The sequence below is a fragment of the Siphateles boraxobius genome, unplaced genomic scaffold (genome assembly GCF_051911475.1).
Source record: "Siphateles boraxobius isolate OS27281-9 unplaced genomic scaffold, OSU_SipBor_1 19, whole genome shotgun sequence".
Taxonomy (NCBI): domain Eukaryota; kingdom Metazoa; phylum Chordata; class Actinopteri; order Cypriniformes; family Leuciscidae; genus Siphateles; species Siphateles boraxobius.
Genome location: NW_027508799.1, coordinates 12,842,447 through 12,866,301, shown reverse-complemented (window position 1 = coordinate 12,866,301; position 23,855 = coordinate 12,842,447). Strand labels below are relative to the sequence as shown.

Below are 23,855 nucleotides of genomic sequence, written 5' to 3'. Positions count from 1 at the left end.
TAGACTGAATTTAATTGAACAGCCAGGGCATGCAAATTATAGGCTAATTTTATATATGTAATGCATTAGTTAACCTAAACTAATAATGAATAAAATTTTGTTAATTTTAACATGATTAAACATTGCATTATTAACATTATTAAAATAAAAAGTTGTATTTATTAACCTCAGTGAAGTAACATGAACACACACAAAATTAACAAATACAGTAACAAATGTACTGTATTGCTAGTTAGTTCATTTTAGTTATTATACAATAGTGTTAAAAAATGAAACCTTATTGTAAAATGTTACCAAATTATTCAACATCAATAAAAGCTTTTAGTATGTCAAAGGAAGCATGCCAATATTTAATTGACTTGATTCCTATTTTTCATAATAAACATAACACTTAATAATTAAATAATTATGACAATAATAGTAATTACTAATTATTATTAGTTAATCAATAATTATCATTAATAGTAATATAATTTTTAGTAATAGTAATAATCATTATTACTTTATAATGTTAATATTATAATACCAAACACATTCAAAACATCCAGCAAAAACTATTAATAAAATGTGAGATCCAGACACAAGAGTGGAGCACGGAGAACAAAACATCTAAATAAAAACATAAAAGAAATTGTATGTTTAAATTGCCTTTTGTGAAAATGTTCATTATGAATTTGAAGTTTAGCCAATAACAATATACAATTTTTTTCATATTCATATAGGCTATACATCATGTGACTCTCCACAAGACCATGATAAAGCAATGTTTTTTAAAAAAGAAAGAAAACATTTTAAGAAATAATGTGATTCTTTTTTAAGAATAACATTTACTATTCCACAAAAAACACCTGAGGTGACAGCAATTAGTAATTATAGTTTTTATTTTTATTTTTATGATTGACCCTCTTCCTTCCCTCGCTTTTTGTAACACATCTTTCCCTGGTGGGTCAAAATGACCCGAAGTCCAAAAATTATACTATTTTATTTCATTTATTTTTTTGTCCAGAAAGCTTATTTTATTTAAGTTACATTTTTTTTCTATTTTTTAATGCAATTTTTCGGGAGATTTTTTGTTTAATTTACCTTTAAATTTCTAGATTTGATCAATAAATAATAAATGAATAGTAATTTAAGCATTCTTTCAACTTAAATTCAAAATAACTCACAATTTCATGCATAACCCTTTTAATTCAGCTTAAAATATCTTACATTGTGTGTCTTTGCCGACCTCTTGTAGCAAAAAAATATATATAACATGATATTTCATGACTCTTATCACTAGATGGCCTTATAGCTCTATATGGAGCAAATGAGCTGTTCCGCTGGGTCCTAAAATCAGTTCTTTTCAGTGTGCATTCAGATACACATGAAGACTTTATAAAATATTTTTTTGGTAAAGTTTTAGAATTTTAGAGTGGTTCAAGTGCCACAAAAGTCCAAGGGTCCAAGACCCCTCTGATGAACACTCATTTTTTAAAAACTTTTTAGAAAATGATTTTGACCCGAGGGAAGCATGTTGTACTACACCTTAGGAGAACATTAAAGAGCATCAAGAGAAGGTTTTACATGTAACAAACCAGAGGAAAAACATACACACAACGGAAAACAATGATAAGCAGATGAAAAGCAATCAATATAATCATCCAAAAATCCTCACATTGTTTCAAGAATCTTCCACATCTTTACTCCTAGTTTAATAGTGATTTAGTGGAAGTGGCGCCCTGTTTCAGCGACGCCTACGGCATGACGTCTGGAAGAGCACGGGGTGTTTCCGACGCGAGTCACGCGCACGCGTCGCGTCTCAGCTGACGGAAGTGCAGGGCGCTTGTGTTGTTGTGTTCGGGCTCGTGTCATGAACAGGGTTGCCGTGAGATGAGCGGTGTGATCGTGTCATGACCTCCGCGAGCATCATGGCAGCGCTCTCGGGCCAGAGCGAAGACCCCGCCGAACCGGACCAGTCCCTGCAGCACATGCTGAAGGCCATCGCGGACGAGCGCAACCGCCTGAGCGTCAAACAGGACCTCAACAGACTGGGTCAGTAACGTTACATTCAGCTGTAAACACTCACAGACTCTCTGTCCTTCATGAACAGCGCAGACACGTCAGAAGAACTTGATTTTATCATGTTATTCAGGCGCGAAAACAGGCCGCGGTCATTAGCTTTTGTTTCTGCCGGTGGTCCTCTATCTATCATATGACATCATTATTCACGATGCGCGCCGCCGCGCTGTCGAGCCTGTGATGTCATAGTGCTGTCGTCTAACTATCTATCTATCTATCTATCTATCTATCTATCTATCTATCTATCTATCTATCTATCTATCTATCTATCTATCTATCTATCTATCTATCTATCTATGGTTGATGAAACCACAATACAACTCCCTTATAGAGAACACCTGTTGAAAATGACATCACTCAGTAATGTGTGGTAGCCTACTGTCTATACAGATATTTATAATATTGCTTTGTGAAACCTTTTTTTCTGATTGATTTCATTGACTTTCCCTTTGGCCTTTTCCGTCCTATTAACAACACAGCAAATTTTTTTTGATGAACTGACTGTCAGGTGCTTTTTCTGCAGGGAAGCTGCTCTCAGTGTTGTCAGGGTCATTCTAGTGATAACTGAGTAACTCAAGTCACATGCAAATTCATCATCAAAGATCATATACATAAACACATTAGAGTGACTCTCATATTCTGAATCATATAGATATTTCAGTTCACCTCACTCAACTAAGCCAAATTGCACAGAAGAAATTTTAGACATTTTCTAATTTTGATTATGCTCTTTGTGCGTCACTCTCTCTCTCTCCCTGTCGTCTTTCTTTAATGTTTTGTCCCTGTTTAATATTTCATTCTCTCTGCGACAAACTGTTAATGTTTTGCGTTTTGCACGGTTTTCACTTCTGCTTCTGTGAACATCTTCCTCTGGTTACAACTAACACGTCTCATAAGGTGTTATATTGTTTGGTAACACTTTACTGTACTGTTCAATTTGTTAACATCAAAACTTTTTATTATTCTTGATTATTCTAGATTAATGTTAACTTGTATACACATTTTTTAATTGTTATTTCATGTTTTGTTCATAAATGATACATTAATGTTAATTTACACAACTTTAAATGTTGAAAAAATGTAGAAATGAGCGAATGCTGTAGCCTACTCTATTAACTGAATTTCACCTCATTCTAAAATGTTCAAAATTCCCTCAATCCTGTTAGTTAAGCATAGCTACTAGGTGGATAATTTTCGGGATAAGTTAATAAACCATGGAATTTCTGTTCTCGACGGCATTACAAACTTTATCCAGCTGTGTTACCAGAGAAATATATCATACTTTTGCTGTTAAAGGATTAGTTCACCTCAAAATGAAAATTTCCTAATAATTTATTCATCCCAATGCCATCAAAGATATCCATGTCTTTCTTTCCGCAGTGGAAGAGAAATTTTTTTTTTGAGGAAAACATTTCAAACAACATTTCCAAATCAATGCAGTTTCAAAGGTCTTTGAAGTGCTTTAACGGACTGTGCACGATCGCAGCTGAGGAGGGGGGTCTTATTTCACGAAACGATAGGTCATTAAAAAAAAAAAATTGTGTATATATATATATATTTTTAACTACAATTGTTCAGATTGAGCTGATCTGCAACGCGCCGGGAACTACGTCATCACGTTGAAAGGTCAGGCCCGATGTCGCCGGCACCAGCGGAAGTACCGCCCCACTGTTTACAAAGCAACCAATACAATTTGAACTATCCTCCTTCGCACGGTCGAGTGGGGCGGTACTTCCGCCGACGCCGGCGACATAGATTATGATTTTCTTCTTTCAGCCGGACACAAGTTATATTAAAAAATATCCTGGCTCTTCCCAGCTTTTTAATGGCATTGAATAGCGCCAGAGTTTTTGGAGATACAAAAAGCACATCCATTCATCATAAAAGTAATCCATACGACTGTGTCGGGTCAGAGGTCACCAGAAACCAGTGATTGATTATAGTTTATAAAGATTTAAATATGGATATTTTCATAAAGTAAAACCCATCTCTACGCTACAGAGGACTTTTATTAACACCCTGGAGTCTATGTATAACTTTTATGATGGATGGATGCGCTTTTTGGAGCTTCAAAAACTCTGCTTCAAAAAAACTATGCCATTGCAAAGCTGGGAATTCCCAGTATATTTTTTAATATTACTCTGATTGTGTTGGGCTGAAAGAAGAAAGTCTAGGATGGCTTGAGGGTGAGTAAATCATGGGATAATTATCATTTTTGGGTGAACTATTCTTTTAACCAAGGAAGCTCCATTTGAAGAACAGAGCTGGGATGTTATTAAAACCTTTCAATGGAAAAAAGCTTCTGTTTTTAGAGCGTGTGTGTGTAAGCTTCTGTTTTTAGTGTGTGTGTGTGTGTGTGTGTGTGTGTGTGTGTGTGTGTGTGTGTGTGTGTGTGTGTGTGTGTGTGTGTGTGTGTGTGAGAGAGTGTGTGTGTGTGTGTGAGAGAGTGTGTGTGTGTGTTGAGTTGGCTTGTCTGTAGCTGTTGATCTACTACAGCATCTGTTCAGAGTTACTGCTGGACTTCACAGTGCAATCTAACTTAACTTTTTGGCCTTTTCATTTCATTTGTTTGTTATGAACGATCCATTAATCTTTAAGATTTAGAACTTAAGCTTGTTAAGTGGTAGATCTTCGGGTAGAACTGAACATCTTCCTCTTTCTAAACGAGGATATGAGAGTCCAGGTCATATGATAATTTCTCTTTTTGATGGCATGAGATCCATGGGAAGTAAATGTCATGTTAGGTACCACTACTATAAAGCACTTTCCATTGGCAAGGTGCTGATGCCAGAGCTGGAACAGTTCCGGTTTTCACAACAACTCTCAGTCTAGACAAATCTAAATGGCTCATTGACATCAATAAAGATGTCATCAGTGGACAACATCCAATGTGACGCATTTATCGGCTCCTGCCACTTTTAATTCCTTGCTTGTCTGAAACTAAACTATTTTAGATATATCTATTTTACATATAACGAAATATAATTGAATTGATTGCCTGTCATTTAATTTGTTATATATTTAACTTTAGGATACTCATGATGACACATTCACTGAACTAAATGACTTGATTACTTTTGAATAGGTTTTGAATATGTTTTCAAATCTTGTAAGACTCACAAAGTCTAGGTATATCCATTTTATCTTTTGAGAATAGAATTGATTGGATGCTGAAAGACTTTTCATACCAGAATGAATCTTGGGGCCATTTACACATCACTGATTTCATTCAACTAAAAATGGAAAACTTATTGTGCGTTTTGGCCATTTATTTACATGACAATGACGTTTTACTGGCCTGAAAACGAGTTCAAGTTTTTGAAAACTATTATAATATATTATATAATATTATATATTATATAATATATTATATACTATTATATAATATATATTATATAAATACTGTTATCGTCTCGGTGTAAACTACAGAAATGCAAATTTGTGAAAACGGTGACGTCATGTGCATGCGTGTTACATGTCCAGTCTATAGGCGCGTAGTGTTTCTTTACAAAGTGCCATTGTCAACTACTGGCCTGGGATGAATAATACAGCATTTGAAGTTGTTTTCTCGAATCTGTGTAAACAAGGATCATTTTGACAACGTTGTCATTTGTATAGAACATTTTTCAAAATTGCAAAGGAAAAACCTTTCCGTTTTTAGTACATTGTTGTTTTGTAAACGCACCCTAGAACTAAATGCAAATTACTAATTTACCATTGGTTAATTAATATTATCCATGCAGTTAGAAAGGAAATTCATTTCAGAAGTAGAGCAACTTATTAAAATTTTGGTATAAGATTATATGCATTAATTAATGTGTATTAAAGGGTTAGTTCACCCAAAAATGAAAATGATGTCATTAATGACTCACCCTCATGTCACTCCAAGCCCGTAAGACCTCCGTTCATCTTCAGAACACAGTTTAAGATATTTTAGATTTAGTCCGAGAGCTTTCTGTCCCTCCATTGAAAATGTATGAACGGTATACTGTCCTTGTCCAGAAAAGAAATAAAGACATCATCAAAGTAGTCCATGTGACATCAGTGGGTTAGTTAGAATGTTTTGAAGCATCGGAAACACATTTTGGTCCAAAAATAACCAAAACTACGACTTTATTCAGCATTGTAATGTCTTCTGGTTCTGTTGGGGATCCGCGTTCACGAGTCCGCAGTGACGCTGATGACGTAAGACGCTGCTGACGTGTATCTGGTGCGTCAGTGTATTCGGGTTCAAATAAATATGGCTGGGCAAAAAAATGCAAGTCTTCCTCTGTGTGGAAATCCCTAGACATGTTTGTGAAGATTGTTTTGTTTCCAGCGTGCGTCTCCCTCAGACTGTAAACGAAGCTCGGGCGCACCAGACACACGTCAGCAGCGTCTTACGTCAGCAGCGTCACTGAACGCGGATCCACAACAGAACCGGAAGACAATACAATGCTGAATAAAGTCCTAGTTTTGGTTATTTTTGGACCAAAATGTATTTCCGATGCTTCAAAACATTCTAACTAACCCACTGATGTCACATGGACTACTTTGATGATGTCTTTATTTCTTTTCTGGACAAGGACAGTATACCGTTCATACATTTTCAATGTAGGGACAGAAAGCTCTCGGACTAAATCTAAAATATCTTAAACTGTGTTCTGAAGATGAACGGAGGTCTTACGGGCTTGGAGCGACATGAGGGTGAGTCATTAATGACATCATTTTCATTTTTGGGTGAACTAACCCTTTAAGCAAGTAAATAGGATGAATTTTGATTTCATATTGACTATTGTCAAAACATTTTGTCAAGTTTACACTAACATTCAATATCACCAATAACATCTGACAACAATGGTCAGAATTTTTCTTAAGCTGAAATCCTTCTACAAAATTTTATTTTTTGCAGTCTGTCCACTTATTGTATATAAGTGTGTGTACTAAAAACAAACATATTGTGCATTTACTCTTTCAGTGCATTTAAGTAGAAACAATTGTATTTGATTCTTGTTTTGTTTTGTTTAGGGTGCATCAAGGATGACCGTATAGTGTTTTGGACATGGATGTTCTCCACATACTTCATGGAGAAATGGGCACCCCGTCAGGACGATATGCTCTTTTATGTGCGTCGCAAGCTCTCGTACGTCAGTACAGACGACACGGAGGGGAAAAAGGTGAGACTAACCTATTAATTGTCAGTCAATAAATTGAGTGAAACATACGGGTTAATGGAGAGATAATTCATCCAAATATTTCACACCTAATTAAAACATTTAATTCATGCCATAGGTTTATTTTTATTTTTTTTGTGAGCACTGCAACAAATGTTAGTCATACAGGTTTGTTAGGACATGAGTGTGAGTAAATGATTCAAGGGATAGTTTACCCAAAAATTATGCCATGATTTACTCACCCTCAAGCCATCCTAGGTGTATATGACGTATAGGTGTATCTTATTTCAGACAAACACAATTGGATATATATTTAAAAATATCCTGGCTCTTCCAAGCATAATGTGAGTAAATGGTACCGTAGATTTAGATTTTTGAAGCCCAAAAAAGTGCATCCATTCATCATAAAAGTACCATACTACTCAATTATTAAATGCCTTCTGAAGCGAAGCGATGCGTTTTGTAAGAAAAATTTAAATATTTAGAACTTTATGGACTACAGTATAATAAATGACTGACTTCCGGCAACAGCTGTACGTGCGTTCTCAAGAGAGTGGCCTGCACTCCAATTATCACTCCCCCCTCCTGCCATCCAACCTGAGCTTAAGGTCTGTGTGGAGGACGTGAGCCGAGTCTTCAAAAAACAGAAGACTAGAAAAGCCTCAGGCCCAGACGGCATCTCATCTGCTTGTTTAAAAGCCTGCGCTGACCAACTGGCCCCGGTCTTCACGCAGATCTTCAACAGATCATTGGAGCAGTGTGAAGTTCCCTGCTGCTTCAAACGCTCCACTATCATTCCTGTCCCCAAAAAACCCAAAATCACTGGACTTAATGACTACAGACCTGTCGCTCTCACGTCTGTGGTCATGAAGTCGTTTGAAAGACTGGTGCTGGCCCACCTGAAGGACATCACTGGACCCCTGCTGGATCCCTTTCAGTTTGCTTACAGAGCAAACAGGTCTGTGGATGATGCAGTCAACATGGGACTGCATTATATCCTGCAACATCTCGACAGACCAGGGACTTATGCAAGGATCCTCTTTGTGGACTTCAGTTCGGCCTTCAATACCATCATGCCTGGTCTTCTCACAGCCAAACTGACCCAGCTCTCCATACCATCCTCGATCTGTCAGTGGATCACCAGCTTCCTGACGGACCGGCAGCAGCGAGTGAGACTGGGGAAACACACATCCAAGACACTCACAATCAGCAGCGGAGCCCCCCAAGGGTGCGTTCTCTCCCCACTGCTCTTCTCCCTGTACACTAATGACTGCACTTCTAAAGACCCCACTGTCAAGCTCCTGAAATTTGCAGACGACACCACTGTCATCGGTCTCATCCAAAACGGTGACGAGTCTGCTTACAGACTGCAGGTTGAACAGCTGGCTGCCTGGTGCAGTTATAACAACCTTGAGCTGAACACGCTCAAAACAGTGGAGATGATCGTGGACTTCAGGAGGAACAGCCCAGCACTCCCCCCACTCACCATCATGAACAGCATTGTGGAAGCAGTGGAGTCATTCAGGTTCCTGGGCACTATCATCTCTCAGGACCTGAAGTGGGACAATCACATTGACTCCACTGTAAAAAAGGCCCAGCAGAGACTGTACTTCCTTCGCCAGCTGAGGAAGTTCAACCTGCCACAGGATCTGCTGATTCAGTTCTACTCAGCCGTCATTGAGTCTGTCTTGTGCGCTTCCATCACTGTCTGGTTTGGTTCAGCTACCAAATCAGACATCAGGAGACTACAACGGACAGTCCGGACTGCGGAGAGGATCATTGGTGCCCCCCTGCCAAACCTCCAGGACCTGTACTCTTCCAGAGTGAGGAAGAGAGCAGGTAAAATCATCACAGACTCCACTCACCCTGGACACCACCTGTTTGAACTGTTACCGTCAAGACGGAGACTCAGATCACTGGCCACAAGAACATCTCGGCACAGGAACAGTTTCTTCCCACAGGCCATTTCCCTCCTGAACAGTTAACACTTTTCCCAAGGCATATGCCTGTAAGTGCAATACTCCCACTGTTTAGTGCAATATCCTACAACTCAGGTGATACTTATATGTAGATTTATTTATTTATAATATTCAAAACACTGTAAATAGGTTCATAATCTGTAAATCTGAAAATGTCTATTCTGACTAAACCCAACTGTGATAGTTTTATTCTCATATATTTATATTTTTATTTTTTATTCTTATAATTTGTAGTATTATGTTTCATGTTGTATTTGTATTTGTATATGTCCACTGGAAGCCTCAATACCAAAACAAATTCCTTGTGTGTGCAAGCACACTTGGCAATAAAGCTCTTTCTGATTCTGATTCTGATTCTGATTCTGATTCTGTTCCAGCACATGACGTAGGACGTCTGCGTAGTGTAAGCTCCAGTGAGAAGTAACGACCGCGGTCACAAACTAGAAGTCCAAAACAAGGATTTTTTTAAAGAGAGTTATTCTTTTGGTGCAAGTTGACTTGCGTAGGCCATCTGGAACTATGGATATTTTTCTTCTCATTGCTTTGCTTCAGAAGGCATTAACTCCCTTGAGTCGTATGGATGCACTTTTTTGGGCATCAAAAATATTGTGTCCCTTTCACTACCATTCTAAAGCTTGGCAGAGCCAGGATATTTTTGAATAAAACTCAAGTTGTGTTCGTCTGAAAGACGAAAGTCATATAGACCTAGGATTGCTTAAGGGTGAGTAAATCATGGGATAACTTTAATGTTTGGATCAAATATGAAACCTTGAATTTTTATTTTTATTTCTTTAACTGTCCTGTCTCCTGTTCTCTCTTACTTTATCACCTTCTCCCAAACATGAAAGAATTACAGAGTAAATAAATAATTAAGTTATTAATTAAATTCACTATCTGCAGTAATTGCTGAGATAACTGAGAATTTTTTTTATAATCAATCATCGGGACATTCTTTAAGATTAATGAGATGGAGAACTTCTCTAATGTAATTTTTGCTGATTTATGAAACGTGTAGATGGCATTTAAAAGTCCCTGATAAGGCTAAACATAGATTTTCCGAGATGTTTAATCTTGCCTACATTAATAATGCCATGTCATGCCAATCAGAGATCACCAAAAAGTATGTGATGTAAGACGTTTTGAAGACGTTTCCTTTAAAAGTTTGATTTGCTGTAACGGTGGCTTGCTTTGGTTTCAGGTTGAGGTGGAGGTTTACAGAAGAGACTCTAAAAAGCTGCCTGGACTTGGTGATCCCGACATCGATTGGGAGGAGAGTGTCTATCTCAATCTCATCCTGCAGAAAGTAAGCAAACCTCAATGATACGACGCCATCAGGGTTTATTTGTGCAATTTCCTCAACTCAAATAAACTCAATATCTCTGTCATTGACGTTTTCATAATGCTGTTTTTGGTATGGTTTTGCCTATGATTTTGCCTATGAAGTATTTTTGTCCCACAGCTGGATTATGTGGTCACATGTGCAGTTTGCACACGCTCAGATGCAGGAGACATCCACATCCACAAAAAGAAATCACAGGTAAGACAACATTTGTGCAGTTTGTGTATTGGGATATACAGAAAGGTAACAGGGTTGACAGTCTTACAGTTCAATTTGTTGTTTTTTAGTCTAAGCTCAAGGTTATGATACTAGAAGGTATTTATTATAAAAAAAATTGAATATACTTTTCAAGAGTCATTTGTTTACTAAAAAAAATCAAAGCAACAGGGTGTACAGTTGCTTTGATTTGAACTGTAAGGGCCCTATTTTAACGATCTCACTTAGGTGCTTAGGGCGTGTCTGAATCCACTTTTGCTAGTTTAATGGCGGGAAAAATGGTCGGCGCTCCCGGCACATGGTCTTAAAGGGTTGTCCCTATCCTCTTAATGCGCCATACATATTAATAACTATTGACTTTAGATCAGGTTTTTGTTGGTCAATGTCTATTTCAGTTGCCTCAAAATAGCAACGCGCCAACAATGCGCCTGAACACACCTGGTTTTTAGACCAGCATGGGCGCAAATGCATTTGCTATTTAAACAATGTGGCGCTGAACGTGAAATGATAACTGCGTCAGGCTGAAACTAGCAAAAAGCACTTGCGTCGTGCCTGGTGGAGGGTGTATTATAGGGCCCTATGAGTGTCAACCCCGTTACCTTCCTGCACTTAAGCTGGAATATGATGCTATTTTCTAAAAACATTTTACAGATCAAAACATAGACACGTCTCCATGATGTATGTGTGCTATGAGGAAAACCAAACTAAACAAAGTGTTTAAGACATTTACTAGTCCTTGAAGAATTTACTTCCTTAAAGTGTGCATAGTCTTATTACATAGTCTTGGGCAAATAATCACTCAGCAGTGTTTTATCATCTGAATATATAATATCTTTAATGAATTAATGACTTCTGCATACATGCTAATGAAAACAGCGCATCTCTTTATTTTACAGCAAGTGTTTGCCTCTCCAAGCAAACACCCAATGGACAGCAAAGGGGAAGAATCCAAAATGAGCTACCCGAACATCTTCTTCATGATTGACAACTTTGAGGAGGTAACTCTCAAATGTGCTGCTGGAGCAACGATGCTAGAACAAAACTGCTAGTGTACTGCAACATCATGAGGTTAATCAAAGGTGTGTGTCCTCTGAGATAAGGAAATGAAGTACATTAGCTTTCAGGTCATATCGCAGTGATCGCTTTCTGAGGTGTGTACGAACAGGTTGGACAGGTTTATGTGCTTTTGTTGATGTTGTTGACACACTAGCACATTATTTTTTCCAGCAGGTTAACACAAACACAGTTTAAGCTCTGTCTGAAATGGCCGTATTTATAAATCCAATCAAATGTTAGACAAGGTTTCTTGCACCAAACAATACATGTGTTGGCTGATGATCAGTTTTTTTTTTCAGAAAAGGCTACAAATGTGTTTTAACACAAAAACTTGTTTGTAATTTTCATTTCTGTTACGTCATACTGTAATATGTAAGGAAGTATATGTAGCGAGGTTTTGAGTCATAAATGTCGTTTGGTGCCTGCTCAAGCTCAGTGAATTTCTTCACACTCAGGTGTTGAGCAGAGTTGCTCCTGAAGCTCAGTGATCTTCACATGTAGTGTTGAGCAGTGCTCTTGTCTTGTGCACGCATGACGCTTGCACCTATTGTGCTAGATCAGGAGTGGAGCAGGTCTTGACAGTTGCCCCTTATTGGCCCAACCAGACCTAGCTCCCCTCGACAGCCCTCCCGACTTCCCTTGAATACATTTCAGGGACGGGGAATGATGGCACCCGCGTTCAGACCCCTGGAGAGATTCCAGGTTGGTCCTAACTGGACGCGGAGGTTCAGGTGGCTACCACAGGAATATGTGGTAGTTACCATCACTTCTGCGAGCACCCCCTAAAATAGGAAGTTGTGCTTACGCAAAAGAAAGTGGAATCTATTCGTTGAGTGAGTCTACTCTCCGTGAGGAGATCCTGAGAGCGTTCGGTCATTCAGTGCTCTCCTTCCTGCAAGATGGGTTGGAGTAGGCTGTTCCTCCACCCTCAAAATGATGTTGCCTCTGTTTTCTTGACGCGCATCATGATGCAGAAGCATGGGAAGCACGTTTGATCGTCAAGTTCCTTTATCCTCTTGGGCCTATCTCTGGTGCTATTGCACTCAGAGACCGCCACTGCAGGCAGTGAGTTAAAAATTCTGTTTTTAAACAGTTATCCTGCTCGCCTGGTCTCTACTAGAGGGTAGGGACTTGCTCGCTTTCGGTCAACGAGTTGTGCCTGGAATTTGGGCCGGCTAACTCTCACGAACTGAGACCCCGGCCTGGATATGTGCCCAAGGTTCCTACCTCTCCCTTTGGGACCAGTTGGTGAGCCTGCAAGCGCTGCCCCGGAGGAGGCAGACCCAGCCCTGGCTTTCTCTGTCCGTCCGCTTCATTGCGGGTTACGTGCACAGAACGCAAGCCTTAGGACCTCAGACCAGCTCTTATCTGTTAAGGAAATCATCAGAGAGGGAAGGCTGTTTCCAAGCGAAGTTGGACCACTGAATGGTGGCTGCCTTCATCTTGGTGAAAATTCTGACATGCACAGGCCCACTTAGGTGTTGAGCTCCTCTTAAATGTGTGTGCTCCGCCTAGGCGTTGACACAGAGTGCTTCGCTGACAGATATTCTAGAGTTGGGGGTTGGGCAACACCTATAGTCGAACCGCTGCTCCCGTCGTTTTTAAGAAGCCATTTTCACCGTGAGCCCGGTTCGAAGTGCCAGCTTGCAGCGCCATTCCCCTACTACGGATTGGATACGTGCGCCATTCTGCTCCAGTTGAGTTCCCTTTTCCGAACCCTTGAGTTCCTCCGCACCCCTTTAACATCAGAAGTGGCGGAACGCCCGGTGTTAGGCCTACCACTCGTAAGCTTGTGGAACCTGTGTTAGGCTGGATCCATATGTTGCGATCCCTACGGTAATCCCATATGTGTATTTTTCCACGATACTGCTCCCTACGGCTAGCCCGTGTCTTCCCTCTGCCGTCACTGTCCGCTGAGTCTCCCCCCTGGAGCCACCCCAGTGACCTGGGGTGGCCTGTTCATATGTGTATTCTCCACATGCTACCTCCCTTCGGGCAGGATGTGGCTTCCGCAGCGTCCCTTCCTTCTATGTACAGGGAACGCTTTCCCAGTGGTCCTGTAGGAACAGCAGTGACTTCCCTGGCCTAAGCCCTGTCCTTCCCCTCCTTTGCGGGGGCATCAGAAGGCTTTTGTCTCGGCACTGGAAGGTGGCAGCTTTAGTGGCGTTTTCAAAGGTTATCCCCATTCAGTCGACTACGTCCGACGTTATCGTCAGAAAGGGAACGTCCTGGGGTTGCGTATGCAACCCACTGTTCACTGAAGGAGGGAACGGAGGACGTAGTCCCCTTGCCACTACCGCTGGACCACCGCTGACTCCCAGTTACGCTCGGCTCCTCAGCGTAAAGCAACTAGTGCGTGCATCCACTTCCGTATTTATACCCGTGCCGCGTGGGCGGAGTGTGTAATGTAAATCACGCACGCCAATTAAATTGGCTAGTTCAATAGTACTCGAAGACGATTGGCTCCCTAGCGTGATCCCCATTCAGTCGATGTAAAAAAAAAAAATTCATTAAGTAATACATATGAACTGAAATTGAATGACATTTGTAGTTTCAAAAAGTGCTTGATCGCATGAATTGAAAGTTTAATAACATATGTAAGTATTTTAATTCATGTTAAATAATGATCTGTTAATCATTATGTAATGCTAAATAAGATCATTATAAAACATTAACAAGCACTTTATCTCATATTTCTAGCTATGTGAAAATATATTAACAAATGATCCGTTAACGTTTGTTAAGTTTGTCAATGACTTATTAATGAAAGTTGTTATAAAGTGTTGCCTTTTTTACGTCTATAGTTCAGGGCTGTAAAACGATTAATCGCATTCAGAATAAAGTTTGTGTGTGTGTGTGTGTGTGAACTCTGTATAATTATTTTGTATATATACAAACACATTCACAACACATTTTTCTTAAATATATACATGCATGTGTATTTATATATAAAATATTTATATTTCTATATAATATAATATAATATATATATATATATATATATATATCACAAAATCGCGATTAATTGTTGCACAGCCGTACGTTTATTTAGTTTGGGCTAATTTAGTGCTTTAATTCAAACTAAACGGAAATGAGAAACATTTCCTTGACAACTAGCTGAAATAAAACCGCTTAAACCCGTTAATTGTCTCGCACACACCCTTTTTTGAGGATAGATTTGAACTTTACAATTCATAAATGTTTTTGAATAGAGACCTAAAGTTGGGAAAAATTATTGAAGTGAATGCACCTCAAAAAATTAAAGTGTAAAAACTTATAGTAGTTTAAGTTTACCGTAAAGCAAATGTACATTTTGTTATTTTATACAAAGAATATATTTTGGACTCAAAGATTTGTTGATTTCCTCAGAAGTTGATATGTCTCAGAAATGGAGCCCACTAAAATGTCCAATTTCAAAATGGTTTCACAGGATGAATTTTTGAGAGTTTTAAGCTTTCGAATGACACCTAATTTATGATGAATACGAACATATTAAGTAACAGCCTGAATAATTAGTCCTTCTGAATGAGCCGTGGTGTAATTGTCATGATTGGCTGTGATTGGTGTGTGTATTCTGGGCAGGTTTTCAACGATATGACTGTTGGGGAAGGTGAGATGGTCTGTGTCGAGTTGGTGGCCAGTGACAAAAGCAACACATTCCAGGGGGTCATCTTCCAGGGCTCCATCCGCTACGAGGCCCTCAAGAAGGTCTATGACAACCGGGTACGCTTCCATGTGTGCGTGTCCAACATTTTCATTATCTTGTATATGCTTCATGTCTGTATTTTATGGTATGTCTTGCCTTGATAGGTAAGTGTGGCCGCTAAGATGGCCCAGCGGATGTCTTTCGGCTTCTACAAGTACAACAACATGGAGTTTGTGCGTATGAAGGGTCCTCAGGGGAAAGGTCACGCTGAGATGGCCGTGAGTCGAGTGCCCACTGGAGACACCTCACCCTGTGGAACTGAAGAGGACCAAGATTCTCCCATCCACGAGAGGGTCGGTTCAACTCTGTTTCTGTTTGCAATTCTGATTCTGATTTAATATGATTTTCAGTCATATATGCTGCAATTTAAATTACTACACAAATACTGAGTTCGCATTTGTTCTCTGCATTAAAAATATATGTGATTGCGCTTTGCATTTTTAAAAGCTTTGAAACTGTTGTCCCACAATGTAGATTCATATACACTATAGTGCCAAAAGTATTGGGACACCCCTCCAAATCATTGAGTTCAGGTGTTCCATGGCCACAGTTGTATAAAATCAAGCACATAGGCAAGCTGACTGATTCTTCAAACATTTGTGAAAGAATGGGTCGCTCTCAGGAGCTCAGTGAATTCAAGCGTGGCACTGTGACAGGTTGTCACCTGTGCAATAAGTCCATTCATGAAATTTGCTCACGAGTCACTACTAAATATTCCACAGTCAACTGTTAGTGGTATTATAACAAAGTGGAAGCAATTGGTAACAGCAACTTAGCCACGAAAAATCACTAGAGCTGGGTCAGCACATGCTGAGGCCCACAGTGCGCAGAAGTCAATAGCTACAGGCCTCCAAACTTCGTGTGGCCTTCAGATTAGCTCAAGAACAATGTGTAGAGAGCTTCGTGGAATGGGTTTCCATGGCTGAGCAGCTGCATCCAAGCCTTACATCACTAAGTGCAATGCAAAGCGTGGGATGCAGTGGTTCAAAGCACGCCACCACTGGGCTCTAGAGAAGTGGAGACGTTTTCTCTGGAGTGACCAATCACGCTTCTCTGTATGGCAATCCTATGGACGAGTCTGGGTTTGGCAGTTGCCAGGAGAACAGTACTTGCCTGCCTTGTGCCAAGTGTAAAGTTTGGTGGAGGGAGGATTGTGGTGTGGGGTTGTTTTTCAGGGGTTGGGCTTAACCACTTAGTTCCAGTGAAAGGAACTCTTAATTATTTTGCATACCAAGACATTTTGGACAATTTCATGCTCCCAACAGTTTGTGGATGGCCCCTTCCTGTTCCAACATGACTGCGCACCAGTGCACAAAGGAATTTCAATAAAGAAATGGATGAGCAAGTTTGGTGTGGAGGAACTTGACTGGCCTGCACAGTCCTGACCTCAACCCCATAGAACACCTTTGGGATGAATTAGAATGGAGACTGCGAGCCAAGCCGTCTTCTCGTCCAACATCAGTGTCTGACCTCACAAATGCGCTTCAAGAAGAATGGTCAAAAATTCCCATGAACACATTCCTAAACCTTCTGGAAAGCCTTCCCAGAAGAGTTGGTTGTTATAGCTGCAAAGGGTGGGCCATATATACCTTTATATATATATACCTTATAGTGTATATAATGGATGCCGTGCTAGACTATCATTAGCCTCTTTCACACAGCAATCCCGGTAAATTACCGTAAAATTACCAGAACAATTTTTCTGGTAAATACAGAAATGCGCTGTTCACACAAGCAACGGCGTTCTGTCTTTTTTATTAGTTAGATACCCTTCACACAAGGGATGCACCGATACCAGGGCCAATACTGCACTTCTATACTCATACTCATTAAAATGCTCCGAAACGAACTACAGATACCGACCAGTGAATAAAGTACAGTGCTTGTGACAAAGAGAAACAGACATAAAAGCAAACAGAGAGCATAATGGGTATATCAGGGAAGGATGTCTATGAAGTAAATGTATTGAATTCATAGAATGTTAAACAAACGAAATATTTACGCCTATATAGCTGCTGTGCCCAAGCTGATTGGAGTGAATTGAGCGCGCAGCGCACATCCCTTTTTCACAGACATCGAGAGAGAGAGAGAGAGAGAGAGAGAGAGAGACTTCTGTTGTATGCTCTTGATTGCTGATCGTTCCCTCGGCACATATGCGTCATTTGTGCAACTAAAAACATTAAATATTACATGATTTATGTATAAGAAGTGGTACCCTTCATTATAACAGGAAGGTGGTACAGTAATCACATGATGTTTTCAAGAAGTGTTCTGTGCGTAAACATCCTCAAATAGCCTATTAAATTGAGTTCTCTTTCGTCATCTTGCGCTTGAATGGACAAATTCAAACAACATATTGTCAAATTATAGGCAAGTGTCCTTGTGAAACATGTCTTAAGTAAACGTAAACAGTCTTGTAACAGTATGTTGGATAAGTACAGCTCTTAAAGTGACAGCAGCCTAACAAACCTATTGCTGTCTTTGTCCTCAATGCTAATCTAACAACAAAAGACAAAAGGAGTTGACTCACTGATCTTTACTGGTTGAGCCCTGCTGGAGCAGATCTAAATATTCACTGTGCTTTCAAGTTTAAGATAAAATATGATACCATATAATATTAATATGAAAATTAAGCATAATGTAGTACCGCAGTTACTATAGTACAATAAGCTATGACAGGTGGTGGTTGAGGAGATTCCCCCTTCTATGTAAAGCACTTTGAGTGCTGAGAAAAGCGCTATATAAATGTAATGAATGAATGAATTGGCCCTAAGTAGACTTCTTATGTCAATGCATCACCTTTATTCTTTGTTGACACAGCATCATACCAGTAATTTACTGGTAATATTACATTTTCTCATCATTTAAAGGTAATTTACCAGTAAAGACTGTATGTGTGAAAGAGGCTATTGTCTCAAACATCATGTGATATAAATCCATCTAAAAAACTCAGATTTTGAAAATACAGTAGCCGAAAAAAATCCCTAAATTAACTAGTCCTCTTAAAAATACCATTATTTTACATAACATGGAACACATGCATAACTGATGATAACATAGGTTTGAGTTAAACAACCCTTTAAAAAGTGTTTCAACTTTGATTTTCATCAGGGCATTTTCATTGGGACATCAATTTAGCACATTAATTTAGTACACACAAAAAAATTTAATAAAATGATTTAATCCAATCTTGTACCATGTAATTCATTCATGTGCATTTATAGATAAATTGACAGTCCTGTTTTCCTTCTAGGTGACATCATTCAGCACTCCCCCTACCCCAGAGAGAAACAGACCCTCCTTCTTCTCACCGTCACTCCGCCGGAAAGTGCCCCGAAACCGAAACGCTGAGATGAAGAAATCGCACTCGGCGAACGACAGTGAGGAGTTTTTCAGAGAGGAGGATGATGAAGGTACACAAACAACACTGGAACAGTACTGACATTGAACAGTGAATTGTTTTAGCGGCGTATGTTATAGATTTGTATTTTTAATCCGATTTAAAAACTATTCTTTTTACTTTTTTAGAGGTACAATTAGCTATAAATAGTCTAATTATAAAATGACAAGTTTCCAGCATCTATCTATGTTCTGATCTATTGACGATCCCCTGCAGTCTTAAACTACGAATTACTGAGCCAAAGAATCGAAGTAGTTCTGCGATTGGTCAAAAAACACAAAGTATTCTGATTACCTTTTCTGTTTTGTTTTTTTACCTTAATTTATATAGCGCTTTTAACAATATAGATTGTTTCAAAGCAGCTTTACAGTGATAATAGAAAATTACAGTAACAGAGATTGTTTTGGCTTTACAGCAGCTCTAGAATAAAGTTACTGTCCAGCTAAAGTTACTTTTGATTGATTGATTCACTTCCGATGCAAAGATCATTAGTTATTAACTTAGGGGCTGCTAACATGACACCGTTTCTCCCTGCGGGACATGGAAACCTGGCTTTAATTTTGCGGCTAAATTATTATAATTTTTTTAACGAAATCTATAAAATACACCACAAAAACAATACATTTTTATTATAGCCCCACGATGCGATTATCAGGGTCCAAGCACCAATAGCTTGTGTAGAAAATTACGTAATATAGCTGCCATATGTCTCTAGATAATGTGTGTTTGTCCTGTAAAGACAGCGGTGTAGAATCGACAGTTTGGAAGCTCCACTAATACTAAACAGTTTGAAAAAAAAAACTTGACACTTCTAAACGAGACAAACTGAAAAAGAAAATTAGGAAATATTCGGCCATTTAATTACAGAGTGATATTTAAGTGATCTTTTATTTGTGCAAATGGATGTCGCCGGGACAATTCATTAACATATCTTAAAACATTTTCACGGTGGAAATTAAACTGTGGAAAATCAAAGAAACTATCTTTTTGGCAAAGTAATTCAAAGGAAAAAATAATTTTGAATCTAGCCCACACGGTTCTGGAGTTAAAATAGAAAACGCAAAGGACGCCACCTAGTGTCACTTGTGCTTGAACCCCTAATTAAATGTCATGTTTAAAATTCGTTTATACAAAATTCTATTTTTTGGTTAGAACAGGAAGAAATAAAAAAAACAAATATGCATGCAATTTTGTGGAGGAAAAAAACGTTGTTTTTTTTTTTGCAATGATTTGGTTGTCGGGCTTTCCATCCCAGGTAAAATGTAAGTTTTTTTCCTCTCTCCTCAGACCTGTGCAACACTACAAACCTGCGCTCCCGCTCTCTGTCAGGGACGGGCCGCTCGCTGGTGGGTTCTTGGCTCAAGCTGAACAGAAAAGAGGAGTATTTTCTGCTGTATTCTCATCTCACCTATGTGACTCTTCCTTTGCATCGTATCACCACAGGTACAGCACACCTGCCCTCCATACAAATGGCAATCCGTTTTAGCTTAAAATGTAGAGTAAGATCTCTATAATTGGAATTCTTTCTAGTAAGAATGCAGTCGTAGGGCTCTGAAAAGGCATTCTTTCTAGTAAAGACAATTTTCGAGCTCTACAGTAGCGATTCTTACTAGTAAGAACTGCATTACAGCACTCTCTATTCAGCACATTCATTATGATTAATCGTGCCTTGACATTTCATAAAGTTGCGTTTTTAATGATGATTAGCAGCACTGAGGCTCTAATGATCTTTTAAGAATTATATATACTGTAAGTAATACTATTTTTTTTTAGTGTTGATTAAATCATAAAATTATGGTTTATAGAGAAGAAATATAGGTAGGCTATGCACTGTAAGCTCTTTTTAAACATGAATTTACACTCAAACATATATACGCTCAAACAAAAACACGTCTTTAGAGTTCAAAGGCATTCACTGTGGGATGAAGCGTATTAGAATGCCGTTAGAATGCCCCTAGAATTCAAGTTATGGGGGAAAAAAATCCCTGTCTGTGTTTTTTTAATATATTTATAACTTAGGGGTTAAGTAATATGAATATGACACAAGCAAGAGTGCCGTTTTCCCAAATATCAGTGTATGAGTGCGATCGTGAGCATTTTAACTTACAAGAGGTAGATATTGAGTGAGTTATATATACACAACCGTTTTGAACGAATTGTTTGACTGAATAATTCACTCATTAAGACAGGTTTGGACTGCCACCTAATGGTGGTTTTAGACAGGCCTGAACCAGTCATGGTACCAGAACAAAAACACACTCAGCTAAATATTGCTTAATATTTTTTTTAAATTAAACAAGATTTAATTTTGTCAATACTGAACTAATTTCATAATTGATGTACTTAATTGATGTTATTGAACCGAAATGAATCAATGCTGAACTAATTTCACCTGAATAATGTTTTACTATTGTCTTTATAGAGCTGCTTTACAGCAGAGTTGAATTCTGTTTGCATCATTGAATCATTATTTTCATGTTATCACTGTAAAGCTGCGTTGAAACAATCTGTATTGTATAAAGTGCTGTATAAATAAAGGTGACTTGACTTTACGTTAGTAGTTAAAAAAAAAATTGCCCGATAAAATGTCTCAATGTCTGACAAGTTTATACACTGTCGGACAAAAAAAGAAAAAGAAAAAATGTGTGATTTCTGTTTTATGCAAGTTAAATTCCCATATAGATGCTGTAATGAAAATGGTGCGCTAGTACAATGGTGCCATTTTCTATCACTCTATGTAATTCATATATAATTATTGGGAAATTAAAACAATCATGATGGATAAAAAAAGAGAAAAATAAATTTTTAAACTCTTTTGTCACAGTGATGAAAAGCCTAACAATTATATGTAGCTCAACTTCTGCATACGTGTTAAACACCAAAATGAAATATTTTGTTTGGCTGAGGGCACCATACTGGTGAGTTTTCTTTGCTCTCAAGCATTTTCAAGAGTATAAAGATGTGAATTAATGTAGTGATTAAATATTATTTTTCAATAACAAAACGTATCCGAGTTGTTATCTCAGTCTTGTGGTTATTCTGACACAATGATAGTGCTTTTATTTTGAAGTATTGCACCGCAGGTGGGATTTGCAAGAGAAATGGGTGTAATCTTAATCTGTTTTACAATTTTATTCTTACTGTTAAAAACTTGTATTCATTAGATGCAAATCTAATTGGAATTCTTACTAGCAAGAATTTACCTGGAGAGCTCAAATGTTACTATTAAGAATTGAACTAGAGAGCTCTCTAACTTAATTGTTACTAGTAAGAATGCAATTACGACGAGTAACGCTGGGAACATCTTAAGCTAAAATGGCTTGCCATACATACAAACAAACTTATTTTCTGTGTGTTAGCCTTGAACATTAATTGTAATGGCTTATGGCTCTCTAATGTTTCCTTTTTAGATATTCTGGAGGTGAGACAAAAGCCCATTTTGATGACATAGCATTTCCAGACTCCTCAAAAAACAGTTCCCAAGTGCCTCCTCACATCAGGCCCCTGAGGAACCGCCATCAGATAACCAAAAAACAGTACACAACAGTGACGGAGAAGAGGAAAAGGGAACAAACTCCATCAAGAAGTGCCTGTTCTTCAGCGAGACACCCTCCAGAACGGCTCGAGAGTGATGCAAAAGGGAAATGAAACACAATAAACGAATGTCGTTCTTGTAAATACACTGCTGCTTAGATACTCAGTGAAATGTACTGACCACAGCCGTCTCCCTTCCTCCCTCCCTCAAGAGACACTCGTAGGTTTCACCATATTGCTGATTTTGTGCGTAGTATATTTTCCAAAGGACGTTTCCTCGCAGCTCTAGGCCTTAATACATCACTAACCAGCTGATATATAACACACGCCATCCTTTTGATAGCCCATTGCTAATGTCCAGCAAACGTCCTCCTTTACTTACACGATTGCCGTTACTTGATGTGTTCGGGGGGGATTTATGATATCCAAATACTAGTGAACATGCCGTATCTCCTGAGAGGACTGACACGGAGAAGGATGACGACAGCACCTGAGCACACTTCTTGGAAACATCTCCGTCCACAAAGACACTTTGTTCTTAAACGTGACACTGCTTTTTTTTTTTTTTTTGGCTGTGATTTCTTCGCGTTTGGTGACGGTCGACTTCGAGTTTCTGTTTTGAAAACTCGTTTGCACTAAAGGGCTTTTGGAGTTGAACATGTTTAGCCAACCCAAAGTGTCAGTATTACTTTGTTTTGTACATGTGTGTCGTGTGTGTGTGTGTGTGTGTCAGCTGAATGTAATAACTGATCCAACAGCTTTAATATCCATTTGATATTTGATAGGGAGATTTGCCAGCAGCATTTTGAAGTTGTTGTTCAATCTATTTTAAGACCCTAGTCCTCTGTTTTATTTCTCTTTTTGCTGTATGTGCGAAGCTTCAATGGAAGGCTGTTTTTAAGGAAGTTCCAGTTTGTTAAACGCTTTACATGCGCTTTTTGTATCAAGTGGTAATTCAGCAGTTAATGTGCATGTTGTCATATTTATGTTGGTAATATATATAAATCTTTTCTGTACATCTTTATGAAAATACACTTAAAAAAAGCTCTTGTTGATTTTTTTTTTTTTACTTAAAAGTGTTTGTCGAATATCACACAAATGTGAAGGGTTAATATGAAGGGCAAATCAACAATTAGTCTTCCCCCAAATTATTACCTTTCATAATTAACATATTTAAAACTTAAAGGGTTAGTACACCTGAAAATGAAAATTCTGTCATTTACTCATCCTCATTTGACAGCTACAGGTCAAATCACCTGTATTTACATAGCGCTTTTTACAATACAGATTGTTTCAAAGCAGCTTTACAGAGATAACAGGAAAAAGTTGTAATAATATTGTTAAATATAAAATTAAATGTCCCCAACTAAGCAAGCCAAAAGGCAATAGTGGCAAGGAACCAAAACTCCAT

The 23,855-nt window shown here is 38.6% G+C and overlaps 1 protein-coding gene across 1 annotated transcript; it reads left to right on the top strand.

Moving 5' to 3' along the window:
- Window positions 1-1,723: 1,723 nt before the first annotated feature.
- Window positions 1,724-23,490, top strand: kiaa0930. The gene is made up of 10 exons (XM_077235349.1): window positions 1,724-2,034; window positions 7,069-7,217; window positions 10,392-10,496; window positions 10,653-10,730; window positions 11,645-11,746; window positions 15,387-15,527; window positions 15,615-15,803; window positions 18,764-18,923; window positions 20,198-20,353; window positions 22,321-23,490. The coding sequence occupies exons 1-10, from the start codon at window positions 1,893-1,895 to the stop codon at window positions 22,359-22,361; spliced, it is 1,263 nt and encodes a 420-aa protein (XP_077091464.1). The 5' UTR covers window positions 1,724-1,892; the 3' UTR covers window positions 22,362-23,490.
- The last annotated feature ends 365 nt before the right edge of the window (window positions 23,491-23,855 follow it).

Bases quoted from the DNA above. Each gene is read 5' to 3' on its own strand.
- kiaa0930 (XM_077235349.1), top strand. From the start codon at position 1,893: ATGACCTCCGCGAGCATCATGGCAGCGCTCTCGGGCCAGAGCGAAGAC. The intron at 2,035-7,068 runs GTCAGTAACGTT...TGTTTTGTTTAG, and splicing joins ACAGGACCTCAACAGACTGG to GGTGCATCAAGGATGACCGT. The intron at 15,804-18,763 runs GTCGGTTCAACT...TTTTCCTTCTAG, and splicing joins ATTCTCCCATCCACGAGAGG to GTGACATCATTCAGCACTCC.